The following is a 16,598-nucleotide window of genomic DNA, read 5'->3' as shown; positions in this document are numbered from 1 at the left end:
CCAAAATTTCGTTACACTGTGTGCTTGGGAGGGTAATAGGAACCGATAACTATTTTAATCGCACAATATAGAGAATAAAGAAAGAAGTGGAATATAGCTAGAAGTATATTCCAAGATCGGCACGACCATGCAACATTATGCCAACGTACCATCTGCATCACAAAAACTATCATGTTCCACTATGTCCCTGCTTCCATTACACGTTCCCACCTCTCGTCGTATGAAAGCACATCACGCATTCTCGAATAAGACCGTTTTGTCCGACTAGGTGCTGTGATATGGGGATGCATAATGTTGCATGGGCAGACGTATCTCCAAGTCTTTGAACACGGTACACTTACCATTAACATTATGGTGAGCCTGTGCTCCCTTCCCATGTGCATCCATTCTGGTCTGATTTCATTTTTATGGACGATAATTCGCGATCGCATCGAGCAGCGCAGGTGGAGGACCTCTTGGTAAGAGAGGATATGCGATGAATGGGCTGGTCTGTCGATCCCGCCCGACTTAAACCCCATCGAGCACGAGTGGGATGCGTTGGGGAGCCGTTGCAACAAGTCCATGCGCACCAACGACTGGCCAGAGTTAACTGCGCTATTGGAGGAATGAAACGCTCTACCACAGGAACTCCTAACTAACTTTGTGGCCAAAGAGAAAACACGTTGCACAACATGTATTCCGACCACTGGTGATCACTCACCCTATCCAGAACCACGTCCCGTTTTCTGTAATGTCCAGGGGATCATCATGAATCGCAATGGGCTTCATTGTAATTATTGTTTTTGAATCAAAGTGTCACTTCCTTTCTTCTCATAGTTTATTTCTTCACTTACATTCTCTATTATAATGCAGCAGTTTTTTCTATGTGTGGTTCAAGTTTCATCAAGTTATGTAACTTGGCAGCATTTGATTATGCGAAAGTTACTTTCGTCCGTTCACGTTTTGCACTCTAGTGTATTTTTTGGGCACGATACTTTTTGTATCCCGCCTGGAATGTAGCGCGTGGGTAGGAGCAGGAAAAGGTAATACACGTCGGTGCTGCAATATGAATTTAAATCACCTTTACTCTAGAAAAATGAATAGATAACTTGGAATGAAGTGTAAAGTGTCCTGGCCGTCTGCTCTCGATGAAACGGGGAGAATCTGTAGCGATACTCGTAGAACTCTCCAGCGCCGGCTAGAGGGCGCTGTCGGCGGTGTCTGTCATAGTGCCAACCTAAGCCGTGGCATCGCAGCTATCGATACCACATCCCTCCCCACTGGAATGAAGGACCGTCATTGAGTATGGTTTCCGACGGCGGGTGGAGGGACCCAAGGGCGGCGCAGACAGCGGAACTGCCGGGGCGCGCTGTCCACCCGCGACCCCGAATTGCTCGCGAGGGGATGAGGAAAACGCCCCGTGGAAAACCTGCCCAGGCTGCGCACCGCTACTGAGTATCCTCGGATGAGGAGGCGGAGCAACGACCTCCAGGGCGACGGCGGCGGCGTGACGGCAGCCTCAGCGTCCGTCGGTTCCGGCACTGCGGAGGAACACGGCGGCGGCGGCAAGAGGCGCCCGTCCGATGCAGGTGACCGGACCGGCAGCGGCGACGACGGCAGGAGCGCCCACGGCGGAGGCGCGAGATGCGGAGGCGCCATCGGTGGCGTCGTGGGCTGAGGCGGCGGAAGCCGCGAAGCCTACAATTCTGTCGGGAAACAACCAGCGGCAGGAAACCGAGGGCGGCACAAACGAATCTGGTTCCGGTGTCGCTTGACAGTGGGGAGCAGAAATGAGACAAGGCGGGGCCAAGCTGGCGAAGAATGCGCCTCTGCTCCCAGCGCTGCGTGCCAGAGAAAATGCGATACAACACCAAACCGTGCAGCGCCAAGCCAGAAGGAGGCGAAGCAGCGGGAGCGAGCGGCGGCGGGTGCAATAGCTGCAGGAGCGACTGATTGACGCGGCCGTGTAGGAACTCCGCTGGGGAACGGGTGCCGCGCGGCTGATAGGAAGCAAGGAACGTCCAGAGCGCGCGTTCGCGAGAGTGCGTGGCGCGCAACTTGCTCATCTGTGACTTAAACGTACGCACAAAGCGTTCAGCCTCGCCGTTCGACTGGGGGCGGAACGGGGCTGAGGTCAGATGGCGAATGCCATTAGCAGCACAGAACGATCCAAACTCTCAGGACACGAATTAGGGACTGTTGTCGGAGACAATTACTTCAGGAAGACCCTCAATAAAAAAAATAGACGTCAAAGCCCGAATACTACTAGCAGACGTAGTAGAAGACATAGGGACAACAAAAGGGAAATTGCTGTACGCATCAATAACTAGCAATCAGCGGGTGTCCCAGAATGGACCTGCAAAATCAATATGAACGCGCTGCCAAGGCGCAGTAGAAGGCTGCCACGCAAAGAAGCGCTGGCAGGGAGCAGATTGATGCTCCATGCAAGATCGACAGTTAGCAAGGAAATTCTCAATTTGTTTATCAATGCCGACCGAAGTTCAGTGACGACGCGCTAATTGCTTTGTCCGCACGATACCCCAATGACCAGCGTGCAGTAATCGGAGGATTTCCGACTGCAACGAACCAGGTACAACCACACGAGACTGATCATTGTCAGTACGTAACAAGATAATACCGTGGTGTACAGACAAGTTGTGGCGATGCGCAAAGTAACGTCGAACAATTGGATCGCGAATCTGCGAAGCAGATTGAGGCCATTGAGTACGAATATACTGCAAAAGTATCTGCAAAGAAGCGTCGGCAGCTGTCGACGAAGCAATGCGACGAAAATCCACTGCAAAACCATCAGCTAATTCCTTATCTTGCGAATCAATAAACATGCAGGGCAATTGAGAAGAATCGAACACTTCGTCAGGACCGATAGGCAGACGAGACAAAGCATCAGCATTGCCATGCTGGGCTGTAGGCCGAAACATGATTTCGTAATTGTAGTTAGACAGTAGCAGTAGTGCAGTACGGACCGGAACTGGCTTTGACGGGTGGAACAACGACGTCAAAGGCTTATGGTCGGTTACCAAATAGAACTAGCGACCCTACCAAAAAAAAAAAAAAAATCACGAAACGTAGTTACGCCATATACAATAGCTAAAGCTTCTTTCTAGATTTGAGAATAATTTTTCTGGGCAGAATGGAGCAACTTAGATTCAAAAGCGATCGGGAGATCGACAGAATTAATGCGGTGTGAAAGAACCGCTCCGATGCCGTGAAAAAATACATCGACAGCCAAAACTGGTTTGGAGGGATCGAAAGCAATCAAACAGCGGTCACTCAGCAAAGCAGAAGCTAAACGATGTCAAAGTTAGCGTAAGGAGGGCTATGCGTGAAGCTTTCAGTGAATTCGAAAGTAAAATTCTATGTACCGACTCGACAGAAAACCCTAGGAAGTTCTGGTCTTACGTTAAATCAGTAAGTGGCTCGAAACAGCATATCCAGACACTCCGGGATGATGATGGCATTGAAACAGAGGATGACACGCGTAAAGCTGAAATACTAAACCCCTTCTTCCAAAGCTGTTTCACAGAGGAAGACCGCACTGCAGTTCCTTCTCTAAATCCTCGCACAAACGAAAAAATGGCTGACATCGAAATAAGTGTCCAAGGAATAGAAAAGCAACTGCAATCACTCAACAGAGGAAAGTCCACTGGACCTGACGGGATACCAATTCGATTCTACACAGAGTACGCGAAAGAACTTGCCCCCCTTCTAACAGCCGTGTACCGCAGGTCTCTAGAGGAACGGAAGGTTCCAAATGATTGGAAAAGAGCACAGGTAGTCCCAGTCTTCAAGAAGGGTCGTCGAGCAGATGCGCAAAACTATAGACGTCGATCTGTTGTAGAATTTTAGAACATGTTTTTTGCTCGAGTATCATGTCGTTTTTGGAAACCCAGAATCTACTCTGTAGGAATAAACATGGATTCCGGAAACAGCGATCGTGTGAGACCCAACTCGCTTTATTTGTTCATGAGACCCAGAAAATATTAGATACAGGCTCCCAGGTAGATGCTATTTTCCTTGACTTCCGGAAGGCGTTCGATACAGTTCCGCACTGTCGCCTGATAAACAAAGTAAGAGCCTACGGAATATCAGACCAGCTGTGTGGCTGGATTGAAGAGTTTTTAGCAAACAGAACACAGCATGGTGTTATCAATGGAGAGAGGTCTACAGACGTTAAAGTAACCTCTGGCGTGCCACAGGGGAGTGTTATGGGGCCATTGCTTTTCACAATATATATAAATGACCTAGTAGATAGTGTCGGAAGTTCCATGCGGCTTTTCGCGGATGATGCTGTAGTATACAGAGAAGTTGCAGCATTAGAAAATTGTAGCGAAATGCAGGAAGATCTGCAGCGGATAGGCACTTGGTGCAGGGAGCGGCAACTGACCCTTAACATAGACAAATGTAATGTATTGCGAATACATAGAAAGAAGGATCCTTTATTGTATGATTATATGATAGCGGAACAAACACTGGTAGCAGTTACTTCTGTAAAATATCTGGAAGTATGCGTGCGGAACAATTTGAAGTGGAATAATCATATAAAATTAATTGTTGGTAAGGCGGGTACCAGGTTGAGATTCATTGGGAGAGTCCTTAGAAAATGTAGTCCATCAACAAAGGAGGTGGCTTACAAAATGCTCGTTCGACCTATACTTGAGTATTGCTCATCAGTGTGGGATCCGTGCCAGATCGGGTTGACGGAGGAGATAGAGAAGGTCCAAAGAAGAGCGGCGCGTTTCGTCACAGGGTTATTTGGTAACCGTGATAGCGTTACGGAGATGTTTACCAAACTCAAGTGGCAGACTCTGGAAGAGAGGCGCTCTGCATCGCGGTGTAGCTTGCTCGCCAGGTATCGAGAGGGTGCATTTCTGGATGAGGTATCGAATATATTGCTTCCCCCTACTTATACCTCCCGAGGAGATCACGAATGTAAAATTAGAGAGATTCGAGCGCGCACGGAGGCTTTCAGACAGTCGTTCTTCCCGCGAACCATACGCGACTGGAACAGAAAAGGGTGGTAATGACAGTGGCACGTAAAGTGCCCTCCGCCACACACCGTTGGGTGGCTTGCGGAGTATAAATGTAGATGTAGATGTAGAAAGCAGCGTCACATCCGAAGACCAAACAAAGGGAACATTCTTACGCAGAAGACGATGCAAAGGCGCTGCAATCTGCGCTGCATTTGGTAGAAACTGAATATAATGTAATTTTGCGCAACAGACTGAAGTTCTTTTAAGATCCTGTGTGCTGGAAAGTATCTAATCGTACTGAGATGTGACGGCGAGCGGTGGATATCCTGTCGGTTAATCATGTGTCCTAAATACTGAATCTCAGTTTGAAAAAAATTCCACTTTTCTCTGTTACACTTTAGTTCTGCCTGCAAAGGTACAGTAAATAAGGCACGCAAATTCTGCAAATGTTCGCCAGAGGAGCGACCTGATACAACTACACTAGTGGCCATTAAAATTGCTACAAGACGGAGATGAGGTGCTACAGACGCGAAATTTAACCGACAGGAAGAAGATGCTGTGATATGCAAATGATTAGCTTTTCAGAGCATTCACACAACACTGGCGCCGGTGGCGATACCTACAACGTGCTGACATGACGAAGGTTTCCAACCGATTTCTCATACACAAACAGCAGTTGACCGGTGTTGCTTGGTGAAACGTTGTGATGCCTCCTGTAAGGAGGAGAAATACGTACCATCACGTTTCCGACTTTGATAAAGGTCGGATTGTAGCCTATCGCGATTGCGATTTATCGTATTGCGACATTGCTGCTCGCGTTGGTCGAGATGCACTGACTGTTAGCAGAGTATGGAACCTGTTGGTTCAGGAGGGTAACAGGGAACGCCGTGCTGGATCCCAACGGCCTCGTACCACTAGCAGTCGAGATGACAGGCATCTTATCCGCATTGCTGTAACGGATCGTGCAGCCACATCTCGATCCCTGAGTCAACAGATGTGGGCGTTTGCAAGACAACAGCCAACTGCAGGAACAGTTCGACGTTTCCAGCAGCATGGGCTATCACTTCGGAGACCATGGCAACGGTTACCTTTGATGCTGCATCAGACAGGAGCGCCCGCTATGGTGTACTCAACGACGAACCTGGGTGCATGAATCTAAAAACGTCATTTTTTCGGATGAATCCTGGTTTTGTTTACAACATCATAATGGTCGCATCCGTGTTTGGCGACATCGCGGTGAACGCACATTGGAAGCGTGTATTCGTCATCGCCATACTGGCGTATCATCCGGAGTGATGGTATGGGGTGCCACTGGTTACACGTCTTGGCCACCTCTTGTTCGCATTGACGACACTTTGAACAGTGGACGTTACATTTCAGATGTGTTACGACCCGTGGCTCTACTCTTCATTCGATCGCTGCGAAACCCTACATTTCAGCAGGATAATGCATGAACGGTTGTTGTAGGGCCTGTACAGGCCTTTTTGGATACATAAAATGTTCGACTGCTGCCCTGGCCAGCACATTCTCCAGATCTCTCACCAATTGAAAACGTCTCGTCAATGGTGGCCGAGCAACTGGCTCGACACAATACGCCAGTCACTACTCTTGATGAACTGTGGTATTGTGTTGAAACTGCATGGGCATCTGTACCTGTACACGCCATCCCAGCTCTGTGACTCAATGCCCAGGCGTATCAAGGCGGTTATTACGCCCAGAGGTGGTTCTTGGTACGCATTTCTCAGGATCTATGCACCCAAATGGCGTGAAAATGTAATCACATGTCTGTTCTAGTATAATATATTTGTCCAATGAATACCTGTTTATCATCTGCATTTCTTCTTGGTGTAGCAATTTTAATGGCCAGTAGTGTATATCGTCCAGATAATTGGAGCAACCAGGGACAGTGGCACACAACTACTGCAAGTAAGACTGAAAAATAGCAGGAGCCAAAGCATAACCGAACGGATGGCGGCGAAACTTGAACAATCCAAGGCAGCTGTTGATCACAATATAACACTGTGACTGTTCGTCGAGCGGAAGCTGAAAGTATGCGTCCCGCAAGTCAATGGTGGAAAAGATTTTTCCCGCACCAAGCTTATAAAAAATGTCTTCAGGACGCGGTAAGGGAATAGTAGCTACCACTGTCCGTGGGATTTACTGTAGACTTAAAGTCAGCATAAATACGGAGACGACAGTTTGGTTTCTTCACACACGCTAAAGGTGAAGCCCATGGCGAAGCAGAAACAGGGTCAATGACACCAATGTCTTGCAAATGCTTAAGTTCAGAAGCTACGGCGTCACGCAGTGCATGCGGTACCGGGCGTGCGCGCCGGAAAATCCGCATGGCATTGTCTTGAACTGTAACATGCGCTGTGAAGTCTGTGGCGCAACCAAGGCCATCAGAAAAGAGATCAGTAAAATCAACGCATAGTTCAGCAACACTGTCTGCATGGTCACTAGCGTTGATGCAAGGTACATTGTTCTGAATTGCGAGACCAAAAAGTTCAAATGCGTCCATGCCAAGAATGTTCATAGCATCACTAGAGCGGAGCACGTTGAAAGACACTGTATGGGTCGTTGCATCATACGTGACTTGCAAACTACACACGCCGAGCACTGAGATTTCCTGTCCAGTAAATGCAGTCAGCGTGGAACGCTAACGACGAAGTTGGGGCGAAACAAGCAAGTCATGCATAGATTTGTTCAGTAAAGAAACTGACGCACCAGTGTCCAGCTGCATGCGAACAGATCGTCCACAAATGTTTAAAGTCACAAAAAGTTTCCTTGCTTCGCGCTGAATGCGAGAGGTTGTGTCTGGCAAAACTTGATTCACACGACGAGTCACTGTCGCACGTGAAGCAGAAGGCATTAACGTCCATCAGCTGATGCGAATCATGATCATGGCGGTTGCCGTTGCGGTGACGCCCACGACAATCACGCGAACGGGAGACTAGTTCGGAATTAGAGTTTCTCTTACTACACACGGCTTGCACATGTCCTTTCCTATTACGAAAGTAACATTGTGCTTGACGGGAAGGGCAACTGTCCCGTGGGTAGGCGGGAAAGCAGTTCGGACTTGATTTCAGTTTCTTAGTGGGTGCCTGGTTTGATACGTCTTTACTTGCGCGCGAGCGGCGCGGCTGGCTGGGCTAGGACCGGGCGGAAGGGTACGTGTTGTGCCGCGATAACAGTACACACACCCGGGGCCACATCAAACGCGGAAGTAGCCATGTCTAAAGTATCTCATCTGTCTAGCAAGTCCTCTACTTCCTGCAGAGGGCCAGAGTGGCCGAGCGGTTCTAGGCGCTACAGTCTGGAACCGCACGTCCGCTACGGTCGCAGGTTCGAATCCTGCTTTCGGGCATGGACGTGTGTGCTGTCCTTAGCTTAGGTAGGTTTAAGTAGTTCTAAGTTCTAGGGGACTGATGACCTTAGAAGTTAGGTCCCATAGTGCTCAGAGCCATTTTAACCACTTGAACTTCCTGCAAAGACAGGTTTTTAAATCTGAGGATTTGTTCGCAGATGCGATGATCCGCCACATTCTGCGCAATAGCGTCTCTTATCATTAGCCGGCCGGAGTGGCCGTGCGGTTCTAGCCGCTACAGTCTGGAGCCGAGCGACCGCTACGGTTGCAGGTTCGAATCCTGCCTCGGGCATGGATGTGTGTGATGTCCTTAGGTCAGTTAGGTTTAATTAGTTCTAAGTTCTAGGGGACTGATGACCTTAGAAGTTAAGTCACATAGTGCTCAGAGCCATTTGAACCATCTTATCATTATATCTGCATATGAGCGTCCACACGAGCAATCAAAGTCACAATCAGAAGTTAGTCCCTGTAGGTCCGCTAACCAAGATTTATTCGACTGAATAGGGCCTCGCCGGAGACGAAAAAATCGTGCAACTACCACATTTACCCTGTCACGGAAGTGGGAGTTCAAAGCATCAATCATTTCGTCGTAAGTTTTAGTTTGTGGGTGGGTGGTGGGAAACAATTTCACGAGCACACGGTATAACAACACCCGCGTTGGCAATGAAAAAGGCAAGCCGCTCTGTACTTGGTATGTTGTATGCTGCGAAGTGTGCCTCGAGCTGGGCGATGTATTCTGGCCAGCGTTCAACGTCAGAATTGAAGGCACGAAATGACGGCGCCGTCGGCGACGGCGTCGGTACAGGCGGTGGCGTCGGAGGCGCCGAAGTAGCTGCAGTCTGTAGTGTGACCAGTCCATTTATGGCAGGATGCAGCTGCGTCATTTGCTGAGCGTGAAAACGTACAAGATCGGACGGCGAAGCCTGTTGCTGTGGCGAACCCATGGTTGACACAAATGAAAGTCTAGATAGCGAAAGGTGGGAGCACGCAGATACAGTCACTCAAACAAACGGGGGTATCGCAAAAAACGCTAAAGCAGCACCGAGCAAAAAAGGAAATGATAGGAAGATGGCCTCGTCGCCAACTTTTGTATCCCGCCTGGAAGGCGACGCGTGTGTAGGAGCAGGAAAAGGTAATACACGTCGGTACCGCAGAATGAATTTAAATCACCTTTACTTTAGCAAAATGAATACATAACTTGAAATGAGGTGCGAAGTGTCCCGGCCGTCTGCTCTCGATGAAATGGGGAGAATCTGTAGCGATGCTCGTAGAGCTCTGCAGGGCCGGCTAGAGGGCGCTGTCGTCGGTGTCTGTCGTAGTGCCAACCTAAGCCGTGGCATCGTAGCGATCGATACTACACTACTATTCGTTAATTTGCAAATAACTTAATGTACAAGAAATTATTTTAATACGTTTACAAGATGTTCACTTCTTCGCAAAAGTTTAAGGAATATCTTTAACAACTTATCTTCCTTACCTCCATGTTATGTTTATCGTCAGTTCTCCATCCTCAAACATATCTTGGGGCCCTTCAGAACATCATATGGGAGTACAACAAAGAAGGCAGGCAAACACCATCTGCAGAAGTCCGGATTTCTGTAATGCTAGCTACATTTGTTTCCTCTTGCGACAAGTTCTTTCAAAATTTTGTAAACTCCTCAGTGTGCGATTTTAAATATTTTAGCTTATTCATCAATTTTGTATAAACCGATTCTGGCTTTCCTCAATCGTCGCACTACCTGCTTTTCACCTTCCAGACAAGGACCTAACGTCAATGATTTCCTCAGTTTTGTTATTTCTTTTAAGATTTGCCATGTTGATAACGAAAAGATTATGTGAAAAAGGTACACAACGATCTGCACTAGAAATTAGTACAACGTAAAAAACAACAAAAGTGACTTTCGTGCTTCGACAACATGTTTGACGAAGTGAGAGCTCTGTATCTAAAACATGTGTGCTGGCTCACAAAAACGCTGTGACATGCACTCTTGCACATCTGCAAGAACGGTAATCTAACTTCAGTCTTACTTCGGTCGACTCTACAGGAGTGATCGCGTGCATAGCTCTTTTGTGGTACGTACTATCCGATTCAGCTGTACTGTACATCTGTAAACGTCCAACTATCATTTACCGGGAAGAGTGGGGAGGGTCCTTCAGTGGCTCGGTCGTCTTGTCCCGGTTCTTCTCGGCTCAACTCCTAATGACTTATTGTCAGATGAGTCGCAGCAAAGCAGTCAGTTCCGCCTGCTGGTATTTTATTCGCTCATTCATTTACGCAGTGCGGGCCGCCTCATGAGTTAGTATTCACCAGGTGATTCAAAAGCTCTCCACCTGGCCTATCACGCACTAATATGTTCAGTTACTATCATCAGAGCATCTAATCGATATGTAGTTTCTAAAAATATACTGTTGCTCAGGTGCGCGGTCTTTCCTACGCGAAATAGAATATGTGCTTTCGCAATCTGCTTTGATACTCCATGAAATACCTTTTCGTACAACATCCCAGAAATTAATCAACACGGTCGTAAGGAAAGGTACTTTGCCTACAATTTCCCTTTCCTTGCAGCCTCTTCTGAATGGGCTATTGTGACGATATCCACCCGGATACTCTCTCTTGATTTTTTATTTTTTATTTTTTTTATTTTTATTTTTGCAAGCAATCCCATAAGTGTGAGCTATATCTTCCCCTTATATTTTTCACTCTATTCAGTTGCGCGATCAATATATTTCACTAATTTCCCAAATAGGACGTTGCATGCCGCCTACTTGAACGTATAACTGCAGTCGGTCTTATAACAGAAGACAAAGTGGACATAATTCATATTTCCATTTGATTCTTTGTGACGTTATCCATTTGTTCGTTCCTACTCATGTGACGAGCCTAATTTTACCTCAACACGAATCAGACGTGACTGTTCATATTACCGAAAACGTATTTTTTCTGAATTATTCGTGTGTTCAATTTTCAGAGCACACTAATTCTCCGGGAGAAATACGTCTTCAGGTAAATGAACAGTCACGTAAAAATGATTTCACTCTGACATCACTTGGCTCTCCTCGAACGTTGACAGTCACTTATTTATTTAATGATTTAAACAGTTTATCGCACAAGAAAGTTCTCCGAGAATAGCAAAGTTATTCAAGGGCCTTTCTTTGGTCTCTATCTTTTATACCAATTTAAGCCAGAGATGATGTGAAACATTGATTTTAACTTCAGTACAGATATATGGATTGCAAATGACTGTTAAGGTTATATTGGTCTCCGCAACTGAGGTAGCGTCCTCACGCTAGTGTGGTAGCTGTCGACGTGGAGACAGCCGTTTCGAATCAATGTACTGAAACTACTTTCATCCTCAGTATTTTCCCAGCAAGAGAAGGTGATTCTTGATAACAAGGCTCTATGCCAAAGTCCTCGGTTAAATTCGATATCTCGCTGCAGTGTCCCATCGAGGTTAATGTGACACTGTCGATAGCTGTTTGTACTTCGGATGGCGACATAATGATCTGCTGCCATCTGTCGTTAACAGCACAAACAGGACGCTGCACAATGCAACACTCATTGACACCAGCTATACAAGACTGTTACTGGTACTGGAATGCCTGGAATGCAACCAGTCCACATGCCACAATAAAAAAAGCAAAACAAAGAAAAAAACACCTTCTATCATTGGGACATGATTCACACGACCTTACTCGTTCATTCATTTATATGTGTTAACAAAAATGACAGACTTGCACCTTGAAGTGTAATTACTATAAAGTATCACAGGGTTGCAGTAAATTGTGATCGATTTCAACATGCAAGGAAATATTTCGTTCCGTGCAAAATGGGTGACAGATTGCGCCAGACCAAATAATATTAATTAATGTTAGTTAATTTACCTTTTATTATTGATTTTATGCTGTATAGAAATTATTTTGCCTCTTTCTATCTGAATTTAGTGAATATTTGATTTCCACCAGTTTCAGTCTGCATTTCAGTAAATGTATTAACCAAATTACAAAGTAAAATATTTGTCTAGAATCGATACCCTAAATTATTTTGTGCCGATAGAGAGTTACAATCGGTCAGTACCTAAAAATTAAATTTTTTACATATTCATCCAGTAAGAAGAAAAATAGTGCTCAATAACAAACCGATAGAACAGGTAGCCCATTTTAAGTATTTAGGATGTGAAATATCATATGATCAAGATATGTATATACAGAAAAAGTAATTCTTATCAGCGTATATGTGGCACAATTTTGACACATAAGGGTAAAACAAGACAAAAGACAGAACTGAAATTTTATAAAGTCATGGCCATTCACACTTTATTATATGGGGCAGGAAGTTGGACTTTTAGAAATATAGATTTACGGCAAGTAGAAGCGTCGGAAACCAAATTTCTAAGATCTATGAGAGGCTGCAGTGGGGAAGACAAAATTAGAAACGAAGTAATGAGCGAAGAATTCAGAATACAACCCGTAACCCAAAAGGCAATCCAATACAAAGAAAAATGGAGAGAATATAAACCATGGGGCAAGAGAAGTGTGGAAATACAAGGATTTATTTATTTAATCGTATGGCTAGGACCGCCCGTCGGGCAGGCCGTTCGCCGGGTGCCGGTCTTTCAATTTGACGTGACTTCGGCGACCTGCAGTCAATGAGGATGATAGGATGAGGACAGCTCAACACCCAGTCCCTAGGCGGAGAAAAATCCCCGACCCAGCCGGGAATCGAACACGGGCCACGGTGACCATTCAGCTACCGGGGCGGACAATACCAAGGATGAGATGTTGAGACTGGGATAGGCTCTAGGCCTAAACCTGGAGAGGCAGAAGGAGAAGAATGAATCTGACTGTCAGGCAAGCCAATAGGCTATCGATTTCTAACTCTGTTTAATAACTCTACGAGTGATCTTTTCAGTGGCACAGAAAGAGTTGAACTTACGAAAAGAATTCTCAAGGCAGTATACTAAACTCATTGTGGTATGTCTTCACCAGTTCCTAGCAAGTCAAGTTTCTTAGAAGTTTTTTCACGAGTCATTATGTTGCAGATGGTTGGAAGACTGATGACGTGGTGCTCCTGTGGAAAGACGGCGACCCTGTGCAGATCATGAGCAACCTACACCTGTCGCTCTTCACTCTTGAGAAGTTCCTCACGGACTACTGCAACACCGCGACGACCACAGGTACGGCAGTGGTCTCTCTACTGGAGCGTCGGCAGCTCTGTCCAGGGAGAGAGAGGGGTGATGGTAAAGATGCAACCCACAGTCGCACACTCTAAATTTGTGAAACTGGATCTATTGGTCGTTGAAACACTAACAGTTAGACCTTACTGTGTTTCTAGTCCCACTTGATCCTTTTTGTGTGATGTCCTTAGGTTAGTTAGGTTTAAGTAGTTCTAAGTTCTAGGGGACTGATGACTATAGATGTTAAGTCCCATAGTGCTCAGAGCCATTTGAACCATTTTGATCCTTTTTGACGACCATGGGCTTCAATATAAAAGAATGAGAGCGACAGAGGGTTGGGGTTGTTTTGGGGGAAGAGACCAAACAGCGAGGTCATCGGTCTCATCGGATTAGGGAAGGAAGTCGGCCGTGCCTTTTGAAAGGAACCATCCCAGCATTTGCTTGGAGCGATTTAGGGAAATCACGGAAAACCTAAATCAGCATGGCCGGACGCGGGATTGAACTGTCGTCCTCCCGAATGCGAGTCCAGTGTGCTACCACTGCGCCACCTCGCTCGGTGAGAGCTACAGAGGGCTAACTCGTAATTGTGGTGAACAATTTTCTTCCGGCCCATAACACAATCCTTGAAAACAGATGACATTGAGCTATGGTATTTATAAAAAGGTAACAGACGGGTGCAGGGTATGGTAAGCACCGATCTATTTTCGTACCCTTAAAAAAGTGGCTTACACAAACGACAATTCAAGTAGTATAGGCACCTAGGAGACAGACAGTGGATGAAGACGTGTTATATCCGATAACCTATCGCTTACTCTACAGTTGGGTTGATGTTTTGCAATATTCAACTGTTGTACTATATTTTTATCGTATCTAATAAAAAGTTAATCTTGTTAAAACAGACCACAAGTCCGCTGACGTGGACAATCTAACCAATCATACGAGAAGGAGGCTGGTCAGAAGCAACGAAAAAAAAAATTGCATGACAATACACGTTTGCCTGTTTTGTTAATTTTATATTTCACACGACCTGTGTTTCGGGTTCCAAGCATATTTTCTAGTGTAAATAAAAGATAGTAAGTCATGGGAAAAGAGTTACGTAATAAATACAATGTTTCAACAAGAATCCACAATCATGTCAGTTAACAGGAAGAGAGAAGAATGTTATCTAAATATACTTATTCCTGCTGATTGGGTTTGCAAGGTAAAAACTCGAAAAACAAGGAACCTATTTATGTTTTTCACTAGGGGTGCGGCAAGGTGGCCTTTACGTCTCTAATGATACAACAGGTTGCTTCTGCCACGTGACCGTTCAAAAATAAAATTATAACAAAATTCTTGCCGTCAGTGCCTGAAATTGCAATCGGTTGGTATAATGCTTGCCTATTGATAAAACATCAGTTCTACCGTTAAGGGATATTTTTACAGCAGTGTATGTGTTTTAACAGAGGAAAACGGTTTCCAGACTCTAGAGAAATCTCTCTGTCAAAACAACTACTGAGATAATCTGTATTTTTACTCTTCTGTCTTATATAAATATTTGATGTCCTTTCTGTTGGACACGTCCGACAGAACAGACACCATATATTTATATACACAGGGTAAGCCAAATAAAAGTGGCCTAGAACACAGAGTTCCAGGGTACAAAGAAACACAGCATAGGAAAGGAAATCAGATCTGACTATAGCAGATGCTGAAAGTGACCAACATTCATCTCTTTGCACTTTTGCGCCCTGGTCAGCAAGTTGCTGAAGGTGGATCGAAGCTGGACTGCTGTAATCCGAAATGTTTTGCTGCAGTTCTTGAAGACTGTGAGCGTTTTCGTGATACACCTTAAACTTGATGACTCCCCATACAAAGTAATCGCACGCTGACAGATCAGGTGACTTGCATGGTCAACTATGGACGCGACCAGACTGACCTTTACTGTCAACTCTGTCAAGCGTGAAGACTGTGTACAGGTGCTCCAAGATTCGGCCGACTGTTTGGGCAGTTGCTCCATCCTATACGAAGTAACTATATGTTTTTTCCTACTCCCTTAATGCTGCCGCAAATGGTTTCAAAATGTTGGCTATGTGACGCCCCGAAGTCATTGCCTGATGAAAGAAGATGGGACAAATAATGCGTCGTTCAAAAAATTGAAATGTTTGTGAAATCTTATGGGACTTAACTGCTAAGGTCATCAGTCCCTAAGCTTACACACTACTTAACCTAAATTATCCTAAGGACAAACACACACACCCATGCCCGAGGGAGGACTCGAACCTCCGCCGGGACCAGCCGCACAGTCCATGACTACAGTGCCTGAGACCGCTCGGCTAATCCCGCGCGGCTAATGCGTCGTGCTGACACTGCACACCAAACCTCGACCTTCTGATCATGCAGTTGTGTTTCGTGGAAGTTATGCGGATTCTCCGCTACCCACAACATGTGATTCGGTGCGTTGACATAACCACTGAGGTGAAACCAGGCTTCATCACACTTAATGATCAGATCCATGTCCAAGCTATTCATTTTTATCGCAGTGAATAGCCACTCACAAATCTGGAGGCGCTGGGGAGTAGGTTTTAATGTACGAACAGTTGTCACTCGCTAGGGATGCGTCTGTAGGTCCAGGTGGAATATTCGTCGGCATGATCGACGAGATATGCTATTCTCCTTCGACAGGCGTCGGGTTGATGTGGTAGGACTTATTTTCTGTTGTACTTAGGCCACATTGTGTGGTGTGCGGGCACGTTCCTGAACGTTTTTTGTTGCCACGTAACTTTTCACAACGGACACTCGTTGCTCAGCTGTGAGTAGGCTCTGAACCGGTGTGGATCACGTGACGGGCGTACACGTGGTGTACGCATCAGAGAGTGCGGTTATGTGCACTCGTACGTTCACGTCCAATCGTATCCACTCGTCCGAGCCACTTTTATTTGCCTCACCCTGCATATGAGCGAGGAGGCTCTAGGTACTGCAAGGGGGCACTACTAGCATGTAACAAGGTGAAAATTTGGACTGAATAGGAAGCGTTTCCGGATGGCCAAGATGGTTGATGCAATCGCTGTAGAAAATCAGAGCATTCGGGTTCGAGTCCTGGTCCGA

General features: G+C 46.0%; 1 protein-coding gene across 1 annotated transcript in view; it reads left to right on the top strand.

Annotated features, from left to right (window-relative positions):
- LOC126236087 (glutamate-gated chloride channel-like) overlaps nucleotides 1–16,598 on the top strand; it is a 169,876-nt gene that overhangs the window by 67,563 nt on the left and 85,715 nt on the right. Inside the window, exon 7 of the mRNA XM_049945155.1 lies at nucleotides 13,377–13,511. Within this exon, the coding sequence (XP_049801112.1) occupies nucleotides 13,377–13,511 (135 nt within the window). The remainder of the gene's footprint in view (nucleotides 1–13,376; nucleotides 13,512–16,598) is intronic.

This window comes from Schistocerca nitens, chromosome 1 (genome assembly GCF_023898315.1).
Source record: "Schistocerca nitens isolate TAMUIC-IGC-003100 chromosome 1, iqSchNite1.1, whole genome shotgun sequence".
NCBI classification, from domain to species: domain Eukaryota; kingdom Metazoa; phylum Arthropoda; class Insecta; order Orthoptera; family Acrididae; genus Schistocerca; species Schistocerca nitens.
This window is presented reverse-complemented; position numbering and strand designations above follow the sequence as displayed.